Genomic DNA, 19,195 nt, shown 5'->3' on the forward strand with positions numbered 1-19,195 from the left:
GTAGTGCAAGCAGTGTTCTAATGACATGAGGCAGTACTGTATCCGAACCCTCGCCTACTGTACATGCGGATCCAATGATGATCAGTGGTAGGCAAAGTGATATTGCTGTTAGTTTGTATGCAGGGAAATTAGAAGTTCATCATCATTATGTAGCAAGGTTAAATTAACCAGTCCATTTACAAATCGGCCACCATGCACTCCTGGCTGTTATATGTCAAGGTTTCTAACGTGACACCTTAAACTAAGAAATGATGAATAAATGCCAATTTTATCAAAAGAATAAAATGGGCAAATTAGTTTTATGCCATTTGTAACTGTGCACCTTTGTATAGCTGCCTGGACTTAAAGGTGTCTGTGTTCCAGAGTGCCTCCCTAATGGATCTTAATGGGTTTTATGGTGCACTGCAGGGCTTCTAATGGGGTTATATGTCTGATGGGGATGCTGCTCTCTGGCTCTCTAGAGCCCAGGCTTGGTTCCTAATCTAACCTGTAGAGGAGAGCACATATGTATGTCTCTCTCTCTCTCTCTCTCTCTCTCTCTCTCTCTCTCCGTCTGTCTCTCGCCTCTTCTCTATCCGTCTACCAAGTCAAAGGTTAATGCTCAGAGTTAAAGAAAGTGAGGAACTTTGATGGCGAAAACAGCGAGATATGAGAGTGGAAGGGTTCTGCCTTCTATGAGAGCAATAAATGGTGAAAGAGAAGCCTAGTAGTTCAAGCAGAAGAAGAGGAAATACCGTGGCACATTATTGAGGGACACTTTGGTGCTAAGCTGCTTATTGATAAAAGCACTAATCTGCCTGGCAGAAGGTAAGGAGGCTGGGATGTGTGGTGATAAAATATCTGAGCTAAAGGCATGAGGGAGCTGAGCCTCCACACAGCTTTACCTAAAGGAGTTACTCCTTTTATGTATATGTTGTTGTTTGTTTTTTTTTTACATAAAAGAGGGAATATGACCACCGGCCACAAAAAGCATACATATACTTTATGTGCCAGTAGAAAATGACAACAGAGGTTTGAGCACCAAATGCTTGACATGCTCAATGGTGGTAGAACATTGCATTTTAATACTGCTCTTCCATCATTTGTTATCCTGAATTAACTAGGATCTATCGGCAAATCCAGAAATTGCTTTCAGAAATGTATTTCAGAAATCTTGGCAGGAGTATGCACATTGGTATGCCGTCATAATATTTTCCTTTATGAAAGCTATGAGGCACACGTCTATACAATTATAATCTTAAACTCTTGCTTAAACATTATATTTATCTTAAAGGAGTAGGCGTACTGCATTCAACCTTATATCTCCATGTCTTTAATGATCAATGCTGTTGCTACAAGTCCATCAATGCTCTCTGTATCACTGAAGCAGGAAATTGAAAGCAACACAAATTTGTCCATCATCATATATACTGTAACGCTTGCTCAAACACACCTACACACACAAAGCTGTGCATAGGAGGGGCTAGCGCCCCTCAAAAACTGAAGTGAATTCTGGGTATTGTAGTTTAGTTTAGTTTATTTAGGATCCCCATTAGCTGTTACACCTGGCAACAGCTATTCTTCCTGGGGTCCTCACAGAATAATATACAGGATCAGGCAGCTACGGTAAGTGCCATGCTGAGAATGGCACCGAAATGTTTCATTTACTTAGCCGGTTTTGCATGTACGTAATTTGCCTGTAATTAAAGGTGGTAGGTAAACGGAATAGACTTATATCACTGTCCTCGGCATGAGGGTTTGATGTCATCCAATGTATCGAAATACTTTTCAGCCAGTGTGTTCCAAGTCAAATCTGACATCTTAGTTAAAAAAATATTGCATTGTTATTTTAGTAAAGGGAATCTGAGAATAAACATTTGATGGAAGAAAATAAATCCTTTGCCATAATCACTGTTGATGTTCAACTCTCTATTTCTCTGTGGACATTGATTCCAGCGTTTAGTGTATGTTGACAAACTTTGTCTTACACAAACATTAAATTCCCATTGACAATGAATGGAGAATCTTACGTCATAGTGTCTGAGCAAATCGGCATAGTGTCTATTTTACGACATGATGATGTATGTGTGTGATTTTTATATATATTCAATTATTGACATGGACAACTTTCCCATTGCCTTCAAGGACAAAGGGCATCAATTCCTGTCTGGAGCTCTGTCCATGCAAGCATGCAATCGAAACTTTTTTACCTCGATCGATAGAAACGACACAAATTGGCGTGGCGTGGATGAACCTCAATTTCCTTCAATTAAACAGCTCCATAACCGAAGTCATCCTTAATGGCACCCCCCCAACAGATCCAATCATGTCCCATAACCAGCTTCTCGTTTTCCAGTCAAAATATTCCCCTCTCATCCACAGTCACCAACCTGGGTGTGAGAATGGACCCATATTTCCAAACTCCGCTCTACACTCACCCTGCCAGATGCAGAGAAACTTGTCCACGCCTTCATGTCCTCCAGGCTGGATTACTGCCATGCACTACTCATTGGGATCCCTAGCAAGATCAGCCTCCAGACTCCAGAGGCTCCAATACATTCAAAACAGCGCAGCTAGGATCCTGATGAGAGTCCGGAAATATGACCATATTACACCCACCCTCCGTTCTCTCCACTGGGTCGCCGTCACCTTCAGGACTGAATACAAGATTTCACTTCTCACTCACCAGTGCATTTATGGCAATGCTCCCCCCTCCCCTACCTTAAAGAACTCATCACCCCTAAACCCGCCACCCGAAGCCTCTGCTCTTCCAACACCCATCGTCTCCCCGTCCCTCACATCAATCTGTACACCATGGGCGAGCGGGCCTTCTGCTACACAGCCCCATGTCTCTGGAACTCTCTTCCCTTGCACCTGAGAGCGCACAGTCTACTGATGCCTTTAAAAATGGACTAAAAACCTACCTTTTTACCAAAGCATTCGCTTGAAGCTTTGTCCTCTTACTTAGTTTTAACCCGACGATTTAGTTTAGGGTACCACGAAATTCATTGTTGCATAATTATGCTGTTTTTACTTTTTATTTCTTGCCATGCTTTCAACTCTGTAAGCACTTTGAGATTCAAGAGAATGTAAATAAATAAAATGCATTATTATTAAATTGACTAAACAGACACTAAATAGTGTTCCTCTAATAATAAACATCTTTCACACACACCTCTCATTCTCAAAGTAACTTCTTGACATTTGAGGAGCTGAAGTAAGTGCAGTCAGCAGGGAGACTCACGTGAACTATGACTTCAATCTCTCTTAAGAGGTAATCAGAGTAATGTTATCCATAATTTGTTCTTTTCACTTCAACAGCAGTGGGAAAGCGCCTTGGGTTTCCTTCCAATATACATGCAGTATATTGTGACTGCTTCATTCCACATAAAATCTAGGCCCACTTCAGCACTGAAAGAGGAAACCCCAGAGAGTTTGTCTGCAATCGTTAATCCCTTAACACTAGGCTAGGCCACCCATCGGAGAACATTCAGTCCAAGAATGTGGGGCAAACAAAAAATCGATCGCTGGATGTCCTGGTTAAAAGAGCAGCTTCCTCATTAGGGCAGGCTTTGCTAATTGAAGTAATCTCCCTCACCATGTTGACCGTCAACTCAGTGGCAGGTCCAGATGTATTTGAATTGTTGAAAGACAACACCTACTGTACGTAGTTCTAGACAGTATAGGAAAAGGATCTATAGTAACCTTCTAACCACATTATTTGCCAATTAGTTGCACTGAATTGATCAGTGCAACTGTAAACCTTTCCCTGGCACCAACAGCTGGCATTTCAAGTCATTGCTAATTTGTTGGCGTCCATAAAATAAAATAAAGTTTATGAGCGTGATTAGATTAGCTGCCGAATGCCGGTTAGGCCGAAACGTTGCTCCGTTATTAATACATTGTTTTGGGAGCTTTTAAAACTGTGTGAGGATATCCTGTTCCTTTTCAACGTGGCCACCCTCAAAGCCAGAGACATACCAACAGATACAATGTGTTGGACATTTTGAAGTTGCCCATAAACATTGTTGAGGGGCACTAGCTCCTCCTATGTCCAGCTTTTAGTGTGTGCACAAACTTTGTCCTACACAAAAATTAAATTCCCATTGACAATGAATGGACAATTTTACATAATAGTGTAAACACTATTACATTGCGTAACACAAACATTGATACGTTATAAGATGCTTTCAACTCTCAACAGTCAGTAAGAAGTCGGCGATGATGATGTATACGATGATAAGAGTGCCCTTCACTTCACATGGGTGTGATTTTTGTTTGTACTACAGTATAGCGCTGTTGCTTTAAATATTTCAATATTTGTCAGGAACCTTTAACAGGTCTGGCTCTGGCAGCGTGCTGTTACTTCACCATCTGATCTGATAATGACTTGCTGCTTCACGGTAGTTACCTGCAACCTTCCAGCAGGTTCATTAAAGCATGTAACTGTAATGTTGTTGCCAGCGAGGAGAGTTTTGTTTCCTCACCTTGGACTGGAGGGCAGATGCTACGACACCAACTGCTCGTCTACCCCACTCTGCAGCCAGCCAACCATGAGTGATGCGCTCACTCTTATCCCATCTCGTCACGGTCCGGTAGAAAGCTTGTATGTCCAAAACCGTGACTTTTCAGTAAATGGAAAAACAACCTGTGCCCAATGGATTCGGTTCAGTCACACGCTGGTGCTTGTTAATACGTTTCATTGGTTCAATATGTATGAAACCCCACATTCACTTGCACTTAACACATTTTGACCTGGGAACGATTCTGCGAATGTCTTCTGAATCCTGACTGTTTTCTTGAAAAAGCAGTTTTTCTATGTCAGTCGTGCTCAAACACTTTCATGTCACTTTTCTTCAAAAATAGCAGACCTACAAGCTTTTGTAAATGAATGCCTTATTTCGTCATGCTACAATTTCACAGTAACAGTAGCAAATGTAGCCGTTCTAACGGCTCACAGCGCGTCGTGATGTGACACGTGAGCTTGTAGATCTGCTAAAGCATTACATAATGCAACACCAAAAGGGGTTCCCGCTAAAAATGGGTTAAGGAATATTTAAAAAATTGCTAAAATAGCTGATCTACAAGCTCACGTCTTGTCACATCGCGACACGCTGTGAGCTGTTAGAGCTACTTTTGCTACCGTTACTGTGACATTGTAGCATGACGAAATAGGGCATTCATTTACAAAACATACAAAGTTGTATGTTTGAAATATGGAGATATGAGGTTTTCCGCCTGACAGCAACGATCTGCAGAGCCAGTGACCGAGCTTCATGCTTCAAATGTTCTGGTTGAGTTACAGCCTGCAAAGATTCTCTTTTTTTCCTCTCACTGTCCCTTTTCAACTACAGCCATTAGTCTTCATCGGAAGTGAGTTTTGGCAAGTCAATGGGCATACTATCTATGTCTGTGAAAATAGCATTAAGATAGGATGGGGGTAAAGGCAGCAATATTGATAACTGAAAATTGCATTTTTCAGTGCTCAGCATCAGCAATGGCAGCACAAACTAACTTTCCCATGATTGCGTAACATTCCCAATGCGTTATTGGACTATAAAACAAAAATCACGTAAATTATTCTCTATAATGCTCTTATACTCAGTTTCCATACCTTCATTCTCTGTCAAATCAACCGCAGCAAGTACTTTGTGCACAAAGAACCAACCGTGTGTGTGTGAGTGAGTGAGTGAGTGAGAAAGTGAGTGAGTGAGGCAGTGAGTGAGTCAGAAAACTCTGTGTGTTGCTAAAACTATTGAAATTCTGCCATATGGATAGCAAGACAGGGATAAATAACTCAATTGCAACCATATTGTGTGTGTGTGTGTGTGTGTGTGTGTGTGTGTGTGTGTGTGTGTGTGTGTGTGTGTGTGTCCCCACAAAAAGAGAGATTTCCAGACGGCACAATTCCAATAATGTATAGTACTGGTCCTGCTAGAAAGTAAGAAAATTCTATGTCATGCTTTCTACCGGGAGAGCACATTTCTGCCTTGGGCCTTGTCTCTAAAATATACATCTGCTGATTTCAGATAGCAGCATTGGTGCTAAACTGGGCTAATCCCAGCTCAAAGGGATGCCTAAAGTTCACAAAGTGTACACCCTGTCTAATAATTATGCGGGTTAATTAAGACTAGCCCCGATTCTTATCCCCACCCCACCCCTCTGCAACTCTCCACGCTCTTGTCATCCATCTGATTGGCTGTAAATAGCTGCAGCCTTGGGATGAAGATGAAGGAGCAGACCACAGGGGGATAACACTCACTTATCTATGACAATTACAGCCTTTTAATTGTGTGAATTTATATTAAGGCTCACAATCTGTCATCACAGACGTTTAAAAATGAACAGAGCCCTTTTCCCTTGATCCCGTTCTCCGTGTTGATATATCTCAGACTGTGTTTAGTCCAAAAGGAGCAGGGATATGCGATTAACCCATTCTGACCTGAGATCAGATTCATACGAGGTTTCCCACTGGACACACACTGGTCTGATTAACCCATTCTGACCTGAGATCAGATTCTAAAAATGTCAGTCGCTCTTCGATTTTTCAAAAATAGCAGACCTACAAGCTCGTAGCGCGCCACTCGGTGGCGCGCTATGAGCTTGTAGATCTGCTATTTTTAAAAAGCTAAAGCATAACATGATGCTGAACACCATAATGGGTTCCCGGTCTGAATGGGTTAAATGCCCGCCGTACGTGCAAAAGGAAAGGTGTTAGATGTTGGGCCCAACTGGACCAATTATCAACCTTGGGCTGACTGAAAGCCACTGGTTTCCCCCAGCAACCATCACGCAACATCACACATTCGAAAGGTGGAGACAAATTAGAGAGGCCCTAGATCCTTGCAATTGCAAAAGTCTCCCAGTCTGGCATCTCTTTTGCCAGTAGTGCAAGATAGTCCAATTAATTCCTCTTAAAACTTGGCACAGTGGTGGAGTAGCAGTGTAGCAAGCGGTTCCATAATGTCAACTTCTGTAGATTTAGCTGAACACAGCAAACAAATGCTAACCACTGGCAATGTACTCTCTTACACACACACACACACACACACACACACACACACACACACAAGGAAATGTTAAATGAGTGAGTGGGTGTAAGGGCATTGTGTGCATGCACGTATAAATCATGGGCGTGTGTTGGTGCGTACATCATGAACTCACTTGTGTATAGCGCATTTTTGTGACAGTGTGTCTGCGCATGTGTGTGTATGTGTCTGTATTTACTGGGTGTCACTGCACACAATCTATAGGTTACAGAGCACATGGGTGTTTGTCAATTGTGCATTGACCATTTATCTGACCTATTCATAGATCAAAGCCAATAAGAAGCACAGTGGCTTTAATTAGGACAAGAGGGAGAAGGGGAAAAAAGCAAGCAAATAGCAAATAACTGCAGTTACATAATGTTTACTGTGGCGCTAAACTGTATTCATAAAATCCATCAAGGTCCTGTGGCTGATAAAAAAAGTTCCAGGCTGTCTGTGTCATGAACGGTAGTGGTTAATCACAATTTTACCAGTGCGGTTTCTATAGCTACTCTAACTCAGTAAGACAGTAAAGTTGTCATTGCGGATGCAAGAATTTAAATACTTCCACAGCAAGGATGCAAAAGCAACAGAGCCAAGAAACCAAGGGCACCACAAGTCACAACACATCTGTCACATCACTTGGCAATTGCTTTCATTATTTATTTTGGTCAATCTGTTCTTCCTGATGTGGGAGGGGATACCATACATGAGGCAACATCTGCTGAGGTACGTCGCAGGAGTTCCAGCATCTGCCCGTGCTTTCTCACAGCCCGTCAATCACCTGAATCATGTCTCAAATCCTTTACACTGTCATGCTGAGGAGTACGAATGTGGTCATGTGACCGAGAGCAGCTGGTTTACAACTTAACATGCAGCTAACGGAATTAAAACCCAGCTAAAGACCGAACATAACACACCTGCAAACACCAGCACGGGGACTTACTACATGGCACACATTTTGCAAACACACCCCAAGGCGCGCAGTCACTTTGTTCCCATATGCTGTCCATCAAGGAGACAGTGGTGGCTTTGGGTGACTGTTCCCCAAACTGACTCCACCCACCAAAGCTTGTGATCGCCCGCAATGTCGGACACCATCTGCTGAAAACTACCCACTAGCCAAGTGCAGCCGACTAGCTCTGAAGGAACACGCTCCCCTCCCAAAATGTGTCACATATACACATGTCTTCGCATAGCATGTCTTCCACCTCCATTTCCATCAGTTTATTTGGGTGAAAGTGATTCACTCCTGTGAATTTATGATGTTTTTCCATGTCATGTTTTGTGATGGTGAAGTTTACCTCTAATTATGAACGAAAGACTTATAATGCAAGTATTCTATAGAAAAGGTATATTCTGCATTGCACACTATAATTTGCAAAGTGAGTAAAAATGGCAGCCGATTATAAATGTATTATGGGCATAGTACCTGAAGGAATATTCCACTGTGACATTTGTCGATATTATCAATTTGTGACATTAACTGTTCTCATTGATGGAAATACGTTCTGATAGCATGCACTATCAACCCCCCCCCCCCCCCCACACACACACACACACACACACACACACACAGATATGATATTCACTTCCCATTACAAACATGACACTGTGCCATCTGTTCCTACAATACCCAGGATTCACTGTGAATTCTTGTTTCTTAGACCCCTCTCTAGGTGACTCAAGAGGTGTCCCTACTGGCAGAAGGGAGAATAGCTGTAGTTTGTGTCCACACAACTACATTGCCGTGCCTTCGATGTGTTGCTTTGGCAGTGCTTGTACCAATAAAATAAAGACATAGATTTGTGATTGAAAATCAGGAATATTCAGAAATTTTCTGAGGGAGGTTTATTGTTCTTATATTTATAAAGGATGTGATGCCTAGACATGCATTGTTACTCCAAGTGAGCTGTATTGTGAAGAGTGCACACTATAATAAATAATCATTAAAAAATATCAATAATTTCCAACATTTGTCTTTCCAATACAATGGTCATACTCTTGAATGTTACAAATGATAAAATAATGTTTTAAACTTTTCTCATAGGACACTTTGAGAGGACACAGAAACCAACAGACAAGCTAGCATTCTGTCCCTAGACTATGGGTTTTCCATTTATAATCCCCTCTGAGCCTATTAATATTTTGGTTTCTATGGCAATTGTGGCTGTGCTAAAAGCAGTAAAGATAAGGAGATAAGCGCAGAAGGAGTGGGGAGATAAGTGCAAGTGACCTGCTGAGATCAGAGCACTGTAGGTCAGGCAGGACTTTCCCCTGTCTGCTCACCTCTGCTGTTCACTGGCTGAATTCATAAACATGGGCCCTCATGCTGCATTACTTAAGTATTCATAACTTTATTTGCTGATCGTGTGTGTGTGTGTGTGTATGTGTATGTGTATGTGTATGTGTATGTGTATGTGTGTGTGTGTGTGTGTGTGTGTGTGTGTGCGTGCGTGTAATTGTGTTTTTGTGCATCTGAAAGGCTTTAGTTCTAAACAACACATTCCAACGTTTTCTTGGAATAAAAAGAGTGGGGCCCTCTGGATTCCTGATGTGAAGTGGATTTCAAGTGCCCATCTCATCAGCATACTCGACAGTCGTAATCTATGAGACTGCCAGCCCTTTCGTACCCGCTGCACCTCCAAATGAGAAACTTCCCTCTGATCAAGAACAACCAGAAGAAAGCTGCATGCTGGAGACTTGGATACAAATGTTGGCGTTTGATCACATGAAGTCAGATTCAAACAATGGGTCTCAGTTTATCTAATAATATACTTTTTTGTGCACTACCTTCGTATCAAGCTGTTACCAACGTTGTATAAATGTGACAGGACTGTATTCAAACATGAGACCACCTATGTGTGTATATTTTGTTCTCAATTATTACAGTAATACTACTACTACTACTACAACAACTAGTAACTACTACAGGTTTTGAATTGTGTATGTTGTTCTCAATTGCCAAAATATTATTAAAGGAGAATTGAACCAACAGACAGCTATACTGTACATATATAAATATACTGTAGGCAAAGCACAAGGCAAACAAGACCTTGTGTCATTCTAACAAAAGTACAGCACTTGACTTTTTCTCACCACTGACACTGACACTTTCCAAAGGTAGATTGGTGACCACTGTGAAATGTCCCAGCCCTCCACGCTACATACTGCACAGTGTGGGGTATCCAGTTGTTAAATGAGCCCTGGAATATATTCAATTTCCCTGCAGTCACACAGCCACATCGGTGTCAAAGCTGGCCTCTCTCTCTCGGACCGGCCAGGCTTCCTAATACTGTATCATTGGTGCAATATTGCATTTGTGAGAATAAAAGGACCGTTTTTCTACTGGAATAGGACACTATGCCATTCTATCAACATGAAATTGATATGATACAGGGTGTCTTCTCTTCACTGTTGTTGCTCCTAGGCATGCAGGAACATTATTCATTCAGCAAACAAACAAATCAACTAACTAAATTTGATGAAGAGCTTGGCATATAGAGCTATTATTGATGAAGTCACGTTGATGACTGGTCATCAACATGACCAGTCTTGCAAGATATGTTGCAATGACAAGCATTCATTATGACAAACACACATGTTTGTGCATTTATAAAAGTACTCTTAGTTTACACCATAAGCCAAACCGATAGAGAATGAGGCATAATCTTTTATTGCTCGTTATTGGAAAGTTGCCAGTTCTAATCTCTGGTACTGGCTGGGAAATCTGGGTGTGGAATGTGAATAAGTAGAGCACCCCGTTCCCTGAATAAATTCTATCACATTGTCCAGCGAAAATGCTCAGTGGTCAGCAGTAAACAATTGTGTACAGCTGTACATGGGGTATGGATCCAAAGTATAGTGCTTTGCAGAACGTGTGCTCAGCAAAAATCCCCCCTAGCATACCCTAAAGGTTGACTCATGCTGCTACTTACACCCCTTGTTACCTCGAGCAGTGGTTCCAAAACTTTTTAGCCTGTGACCCAAAAGAGAAGTGTAATGTCTCCCTGAGCCCCTGTGACCCAAACGATGTAGGAAATGTAGGAACAAAGTACTAAAGGGACCCATATACAAATGTGTCTGTGACCTACCAAGAGCAGCATGAAGGTACACATCAATAAATAAAGCCAGTGGTTTTAGCTTTATCTTATTTTGGTGATCAAAATGTGGGATGGGCAAGTTGCATTGCATTACACCCAAAATGGACGTGCCATACTGAGATACAGTATCTTGTTTGGGACTAATGTTGGATGTGCTGACATTGCTTGCTAGCAAGGTTACACAAAACATGGAGGGGTTTAAGAGTAAGACTGTAACAAATAATAACATAAAATGCTTCTCAACCATAGTAATGGGAATAATTTTTAATATGAATAGAATTATGCTCATTTTGCAGCTTCTCCATGCAATGAATGATGACGACATGGTCAGGTTGTTTTGTTTACAAAGCTAGAACTTAACTCAAAAGTAAGATTGCTATAAATGCAACATTTTTCCTGTATAGGAAAAACAATTTCATGCAAGGGTGGCAGAATCTCAAAGCAAGTTGCAGGATGTATTGGATGTTTCGACACACAATAGTGTCTGTCTCAGTCCTAAACACTATACGCTCATATTCGAGTTCATTTTCAGGTATACTGTAGACATAGCGTCAACACAAAGCCAAAAGTGATTTCTTTATTTTGCAATTCTTTTGCAATTGCTTACAAGTGAATAACTGGTAAGCTAGACTGACAATAATCCATTGGGTCTTATTATTATTATGTTTTATATAGACACGGAGCTACGTTGCCATGGGTTAAGAAAGTCAATTTTGGAAAGAAAGAAAGAAAGAAAGAATCAACAATCCTTCCGTCATGTGCCTAACCACTTAAATCCTATCCAGACCAGAGTCCCCCAGGGGTCTATACTTGGTCCTCATTCTCTCTCTCTCTACACCAAATCTCTTCACCAAAAATAGCAGTTCTATAGAAGCTCAGAACACATCGCAATTCTGAGCTTGTAGATTCGATTTTTTTATAACTGTTCACCTATTATGACATGCATGGAACAGTTTTTAGGTCGGTTTTGGGTCTATGACTTCATCATTGAAAGCCTATTAATGGTTTGTGATCGTCCTCCTGTAAATGGAAAATGGTGTATTTATATATAGCGCCTTTATCCAAGGCGCTTTGCAGAGATTCCGCTCATTCACACACTGATGCCAGAGGAAACCATGCAACCTGCACAACGGGAGTAATTTGGGGTTCAGTGTCTTGCTCAAGGACACTTCGACACTAACTCTGGGGGAGCCCGGGTTCGAACTGGGAACCTTGCAGTTCCCATCTGGTCACTCTACCCCTGAGCCACTGCCGCCCTGTGATACTCCTGTGATAGTCTAAACCTGAATAAAAAGGCATCACAGATCAATAGTTTTATTATTCACTCGATGTGAAAAAGCCATTTATTTTGTTATTTAATTCACAGCAATGACATTTGCTGTTTGTTTTCATGTAGCTCCGAAAGGTGTAACCAAATCAAATAGATGAGTCCTCCGGCTCCTCAGAATTTAATTAGCTGACTAGCACTGGTTAAAGACATTAAAGTAAAGTTTCCTGACTTTCTATTCAAGGGTCATTCAAGCTCATATGCCTACTCTATGTTAGAGTATAGGTTAAGTTACAAGTTCGAACCTGCGCTCGCCCAAAGTTAGTGTCGAAGTGTCCTTGAGCAAGACTCTGAACCCCTTAATTGCTCCTGATGTGCAGGTTGGTGCCGTGCATGGTTTCCGCCGCCATCGGTGTATGAATGCGTGTGTGAATGGGTGAATGTAATGCACAAACTATGTAAAGGCGCTATATAAATGCACCATTTACCATTTTTTACATGAAACATTGGATTAAGGGACATCACTCGTCCGAAATGAACTAATAAATGATATATTTATACAGTATAGGCCTACACAGAGCTCTTCACGGGTTCAAAACGATGGACCAAAACCATAATGGACCCCTGAAATTGCTTCTTCAATCCGAGTTCAGTGGAGCAGAGTAGACATAAAAGAAAAATCACACACGTGTGAACTGAGTGGTGCAATTCCCCCTCCCCCCCTCTCTCTCTCTCTCACTCTCACTCTCTCATTAGAGACACAGCACTACCCCTCTCTCTGTTTCTGGCACCCCCTACTGGTATAAATAAGTCACATACTCGTGCTCATTCAGGTACACAAACAAACAGGTACACGGACATTGCTGGTTGTAGGAGCATTGACAATTAAGCATGTTTTCACCTCGTCCACGATGAATAAATGTAATCCATGATCATGCAGTCATAGTTGAGTTCACGGAGGTTCGATGTGTTTTTGTGCGTGCATGCATGCTCTCTTTTCACACTTTAACTGACGGAGAAACAGTCAGAAACTTTGTTCCCCCATATATTGCACTGCAGTAATGGCCACAGCAGCCCAACACCTACTAGCCTACAGCCAGCATACAAACAAAGAATGATGATTGGTGTGGATTAGCTTGTCTGGCACCTTGAGAGAGCATGCAGAATGGTAGTTGCAGAGAGGCAATACAATACAATGACGATTGCGCTGCGTAACAAAATGGGAGCACCGGGTCGGGAAAAATAAATAAATGAATAGACCAGTCATCTCCCAAAAGTGGGGGGACATTTTGACCCAAATGACCCCCACTCCGTGTGTGTATGTATGTGTACAGTATGTGTGTGTGTGTGTGTGTGTGTGTGTGTGTGTGTGTGTGTGTGTGTGCAATTCATTGTGATACTTAAACAAACATGCCTTGTATTATACATGTTTACAACCAGTCAGCCACTATCATTTATGCAGGTATTTATGCCTTCATTCTCAGCTGTGGATGAACAAGCATAATTGCCTGAAATTTGCAATCTTCCGTTATGTTTCACTGCTTAACCAAATTATTCTCATAATGAAATTATTAGGTTTGCGCATGGGAAAACAGTCACTCTTGATTATTTTCCCAGCTGAAATCAAAACCTTTAAGTTTAATACTACAGCATATATAATGTAAGAATGTAATTTAATATCTAGTATACAGTCAAACCAGACTGATCTCTAGTGCCATATTTATTATACAGCTTCCTAGAGAATGACTAGGAAAAGCTTAGGCTTCCGGCTAACAGTTTCCATTTTGGTAAAATGGGAATGAATAATGGCACAAATCTATTATAATGTTTACTTACACATAAACGTTTTAAGAAATACTTTAGAAGTTGATCCTTTCTGGAGTACATGAGGACACCATAGCTCTCAGTCCTGGACTTGCTAAGGATTCTTCATTTTCACAAACTGAACGGACTGCAGCGTAATATAACATTTGCATATGCAAATTCCTAAACAGTAACAGTGTTGTATTCTCACGCACACAGCACGCACGCGCACACACACACACACACACACACACACACACACACACACACACACACACACACACACACACACACACACACACACACACACACACACACACACACACACACACACACACACACACACACACACACACACACACACACACACACACACACACACACACACACACACACACACACACACACACACACACACACACACACACACACACACACACACAGGGAGGAATTTCATAGCCTTATAAAAAGCTGGCTCTTACCTGTTTGTTGTACTTGGACTGGCTGGCCTTGTAGCTGTAGTCAGAATACTGGTCTGAGCCGGTGGAGTTGTCATCTCCCCCTGTTCCTACGAAGGTGTTTGTGGCAGGAAGATCCTGGACTGCCTGGTGCTTCTGGGAGGCCGAGGGGGACTGAGCCTGCAGCTGGATGGATGGCAGGGGAGAGTTGGAGCGGTAGTGCCTTCCTATGTCAGGGCTTCCTGGAGAATATGTAAGTGGCAAGTGAATCCTTGGGCTGTCGTTGACTCCATCCAGGTTAAACTTGAGACTCTTTTGAAGGCTGACTTCTTCCTCTTCGCCGAGAGGTTTTGATGACTTTTGGGATTTACCTTTCCGTCCTCTTTTGCCTTTACTGCTCTTTGGGCCCTGTTTAGGGGCATACAGGTCCTTTGACTCTTTCTTGCCAGCCTGGTAGCCGCTCTTGGCCTCACTCTGCATGCGGTGACGAATAAACACCACCACCACAATCAACAGGACGACGCCCGTCACGCCGGCAAGGCTGCCATAAACAATGTTGCTGCGTTGAGCAGCCAGACCGTTGTCGGGGTCGCCGGCGATGTCTCTGTCCAGCGGCGTGTAGAGACTGTGCCCCACCAGTGCCTCCACTAGACTGACATTTGAAATAGTCTCATTGACATAAATGTGAACTAGGACGGTGGTGTGACGTGACGGCTTGCCCCGGTCATTCACCCGCACAACCAGGCGATGCAGCCCGCCATGTTTTCTGGACATTTCCTTGGCGAGAGTGATCTCGCCGTTGGTGGGGGAGATGCGGAATAACTGGTAAGGATTTCCACCTGTGATGCTAAAGGCCAGCTCTGCGTTCGGCCCGCTGTCCAGGTCCTCCGCCTCCACTAACTCCACATGGCTATCTGGTGTCGCCAGAGGAGACAGGCGCCTGAAGGATGAATTGGACGGCTTGGTGACCACAGGGTCATTGTCATTCTCATCCAACACGTTGATGGTTACACCTACATACGAAGACCTGGGGGGCTCCCCTGCGTCCACTGCTTTTAGGCGGAAGGTATAGCTGCTTTCCTTCTCCCTGTCAAACGATATGCTGGAGAGAATGGTGCCCGTTCCATTCTGAACCACAAATTTCCCCCCATCGTTCTCCACAGAGAGGTGAATAAAAGCATTCTCACCCTCGTCCATGTCCATGACTGTCACCATACCGACAGGGCTAAGGGGGGGCATGTTCTCCAAGACCGAGAAGCTATAGCCACTTAGCATGAACTTGGGGTCATTGTCGTTGCGGTCAAGAACCTTTATCACAACAGTTGCTGTTCCTTTATGGCTTGGTGAACCTTTATCTGCTGCACTCACCCGGAACTCATAGTGCTCCTTATGCTCTCGATCTAGTGGGGTTCGGGCTCTCACTTCTCCTGAATTTGGGTCAATCTCGAACAGGCCCTTGATGGACGAGTCCCCCACAATGCTATAGACGAGTTCCGCGTTAGTGCCACTGTCCGCGTCCAGAGCCGTCACATCAACCACCCTCTCCCCTGGCTGATTCTCTTCTGGAAATTCTACTTCAAAAAGGGTTGGGGAAAATATGGGAGAGTTATCATTCACGTCAGTCACCTGCACCTTTAATGAGTTGGTGCTGGAAAGCGCCGGGTTGCCAGAATCAACAGCCACAATTTCCACACGGTAATCCCTCACCCTTTCATAATCCAGAGGGGTTGTGGTCTGCAGGAAGTACTTCCTCTTGCTGTCAGTGGAGGAGTCACTAGCGGGCCGCAGCTGGAAGGGCACGTCCCCTGCCACCACACAGGTGACAACGGCGTTCTCTCCCTCGTCCCTGTCAGAGACCTGCACCAGAGCTACAGCCGTACCCACGGGCATGTCCTCCGATATGTTAGCCACTCCTTCGCTGTGAGTCACGAGACCGATCCCTCGGATTTCCACTGCCGGAGCATTGTCGTTTTGGTCAGTCACCTCGATAGTTACGAAGGTTTTAGAGCTTTTAGGTTGTGGGCCCTTATCCCGTGCCACCACATAGAAAGACATGCTGCTGATTTCCTCCCTGTCCAGTGATCCTTTGACGTATATAACGCCAGAGGACCGGTCGATTCGAAGGAGCTTTGGCACTGGGTCTAATGCTTGGTGAAGTGTGTACTCAATTTCTCCATTAGGGCCCAGGTCGGAGTCATTTGCTTTGACCTACAATGAAAAAGAATGTCTGTGGTTAAAGGTTTGAATCAAGGGGAACAATTCAGGGAATGTGTGCAGATCTTTGTCAAATAAATTGTCATAATGATTATACACCGTGTGTGCGTGCGTGCGTGCGTGCATGCGTACGTGCGCACCATTTTACTTCCCCTCCCCACTGCATTCACTATTGAACTTTTTTTCAACAAAAAAATGGAGGGAGTTGGGCTAGAGAAATCAAAATATTGACTTAATCAATGCATATCCTACTGCTATTAGATGACAGGTTACATCACATACATTTCAGAGCACTATGTGGCTATGTTATTAGTTCACTAACAGTGATGATGAATTTTAACTTTGTGTTTCACTCAAGCTAAGTGAATTTCTTCCAGTGGCCACCACAAATCAATAGAACACATATCAAATTAACATCAAGATTTAATTACACGTGACATTTAGTCATGGTAAAATACTTGCAGGACTGCAGTAGCATAAATAAATGAAACAAATAATCAAATAACCAGTGAATCAGGAAACAGAGAAAATGGGACATCCCTTAAGGACTAACTGTGGCCTGTATTACATAACAGTTTCATATCAGAGAGAGATCTCTAGCCCTCAATTTAGAGCAAGCACTTTTCCACTGAATATAAACTAATATCCAGAGAGAATTCATTTTATTTTCTATAAAGGGAGATTTTCTTGGATTTGGAAATAGAAACGCAATCTATGCATCTCAAGGAGAGAATTATGCGAAAAGGCTATTATTATTTTGTACTACTAGCTGAGTAATACTTCGCTTGTCAGTTGCAGACAACACTACAAGATAATTTGCTTGCGATTAAAGTTTCAAACCACACTATTGCAAGTTGGTCCAAAAAGGAATTGAGCAAATGAAAATGAAAAAAATAAATGATAATAAGCAGCATGCAGCACATGACAGAAGTCAATGAAACACAGCCTTACCTGCAACACAGAATGCCCCACAGGACTGTTCTCGGACACTTCCGCCTCATACGTGGACTTCTCGAACTTGGGGGAGTTGTCGTTTGCATCGGTGACTACCACTCTCAGCAAAGCACTACTGTAGCGCTGAGGATTTCCTCCATCAACCGCTTTAATGGTCAGGTCATAGGAATCCTTTTGCTCACGGTCCAAGCTGCCCAGGACGATGAGCTGGGGCAGCTTCTCGCCCCTGTCCTCAGCCACCTGCAAGCCAAACAAGGTCGCTGCATCTGGCCCTGCTGTGAGAGCATAGTCAGCAACCCCATTCCTCTCAGAGTCCCTGTCCGTAGCGACGGGTATGGAGAACAACGCCCCCATGTGAGTGTTCTCGGGGACAGATATGGTGAGCACGGAGGAGGGGAACTGGGGTGTGTTATCGTTAATGTCCTGCACCTCGAAGCGTCCCTCGATGAGCCGTGGACTCTGGTTCTGGATGAGATCCGTCACAGACACTTCAAATTCAAGGTAGCATGGCTTACCCTTAGGTAGCATACGGCAGTCCCTCAAGGTTTCCCTGTCCATAGGGACTTCCGTGGTGAAGATGTCTCCCGTCTTCCCGTCGACGCGGAGGTAAGGCGCCCCGACCTCCAGCTTGTAGAGATGGCCTGAATCTGGCAGCCCTTGGTCTGCTGCTAGGCTGCCTATGAGACTGTTGGGAGGCTGTTCCTCTTGGACGCGATACAGGATACTGGCTTCAGTCCAACCGCAGTCCAACACCAGCACCCACAGAAGCACTGCTCCAAAATTCAGATCCATTTCGCCCTCAGATGGTCTGCCTGTAAATGATAAACAAATCCACATTTAACTACTGCATTTCCTTCTGAAAAACCACATTGTGACTGCAACATTTAATAGAAAGCACTTGCTCTATTACTAAATGACATCTTCAATGCTGACAAATCACTCACTTGCATTACATTGGATGTCACGCAAAGAGAGTGACAAAGACATTCAGCGATGGTTGAGAACCTTTCACCTCTCAGACAAGAAAACATTTCGGCTGCATGATCAAAACACAGTAGCAACTTATATACTACAGGACAACAACAACAACAAAATGAAGAGGACTACTGTATGTACCCAGACAGCATCACATAAGCTTAACACTGCATTTCATACACCAGACCAGGAGTTGGTAACAATGTAAGTCCGGAACGATGCAAGTTGGGAATGCATGCACGCCCCACCCAGTGGGGACTACCTATTGTACCTGTTGTCAGAGTACTCCGTGTTCCTCTTATGCCAATATACAGAGTTCTGTGTAAGGCATGCCCAATTATAGTTGTGTTGTGAGTGTGGCCATTACACCCCACACAATTAGTAGTCTAAATGCATCCTTTTAACTCAAAAATA

The 19,195-nt window shown here is 43.2% G+C and overlaps 1 protein-coding gene across 1 annotated transcript in view; it reads right to left on the bottom strand.

Moving 5' to 3' along the window:
- pcdh1a (protocadherin 1a) overlaps positions 1-18,598 on the bottom strand; it is a gene marked incomplete at both ends in the record, with an annotated part of 80,517 nt that extends 61,919 nt beyond the window's left edge. The window contains 2 exons of the mRNA XM_080779812.1: positions 14,663-16,846; positions 17,804-18,598. Of these exons, the coding sequence (XP_080635938.1) occupies positions 14,663-16,846; positions 17,804-18,598 (2,979 nt within the window). The remainder of the gene's footprint in view (positions 1-14,662; positions 16,847-17,803) is intronic.
- Positions 18,599-19,195: the final 597 nt, after the last annotated feature.

Source organism: Protomyctophum bolini (genome assembly GCF_963924005.1).
Source record: "Protomyctophum bolini genome assembly, chromosome: 13".
NCBI lineage: Eukaryota > Metazoa > Chordata > Actinopteri > Myctophiformes > Myctophidae > Protomyctophum > Protomyctophum bolini.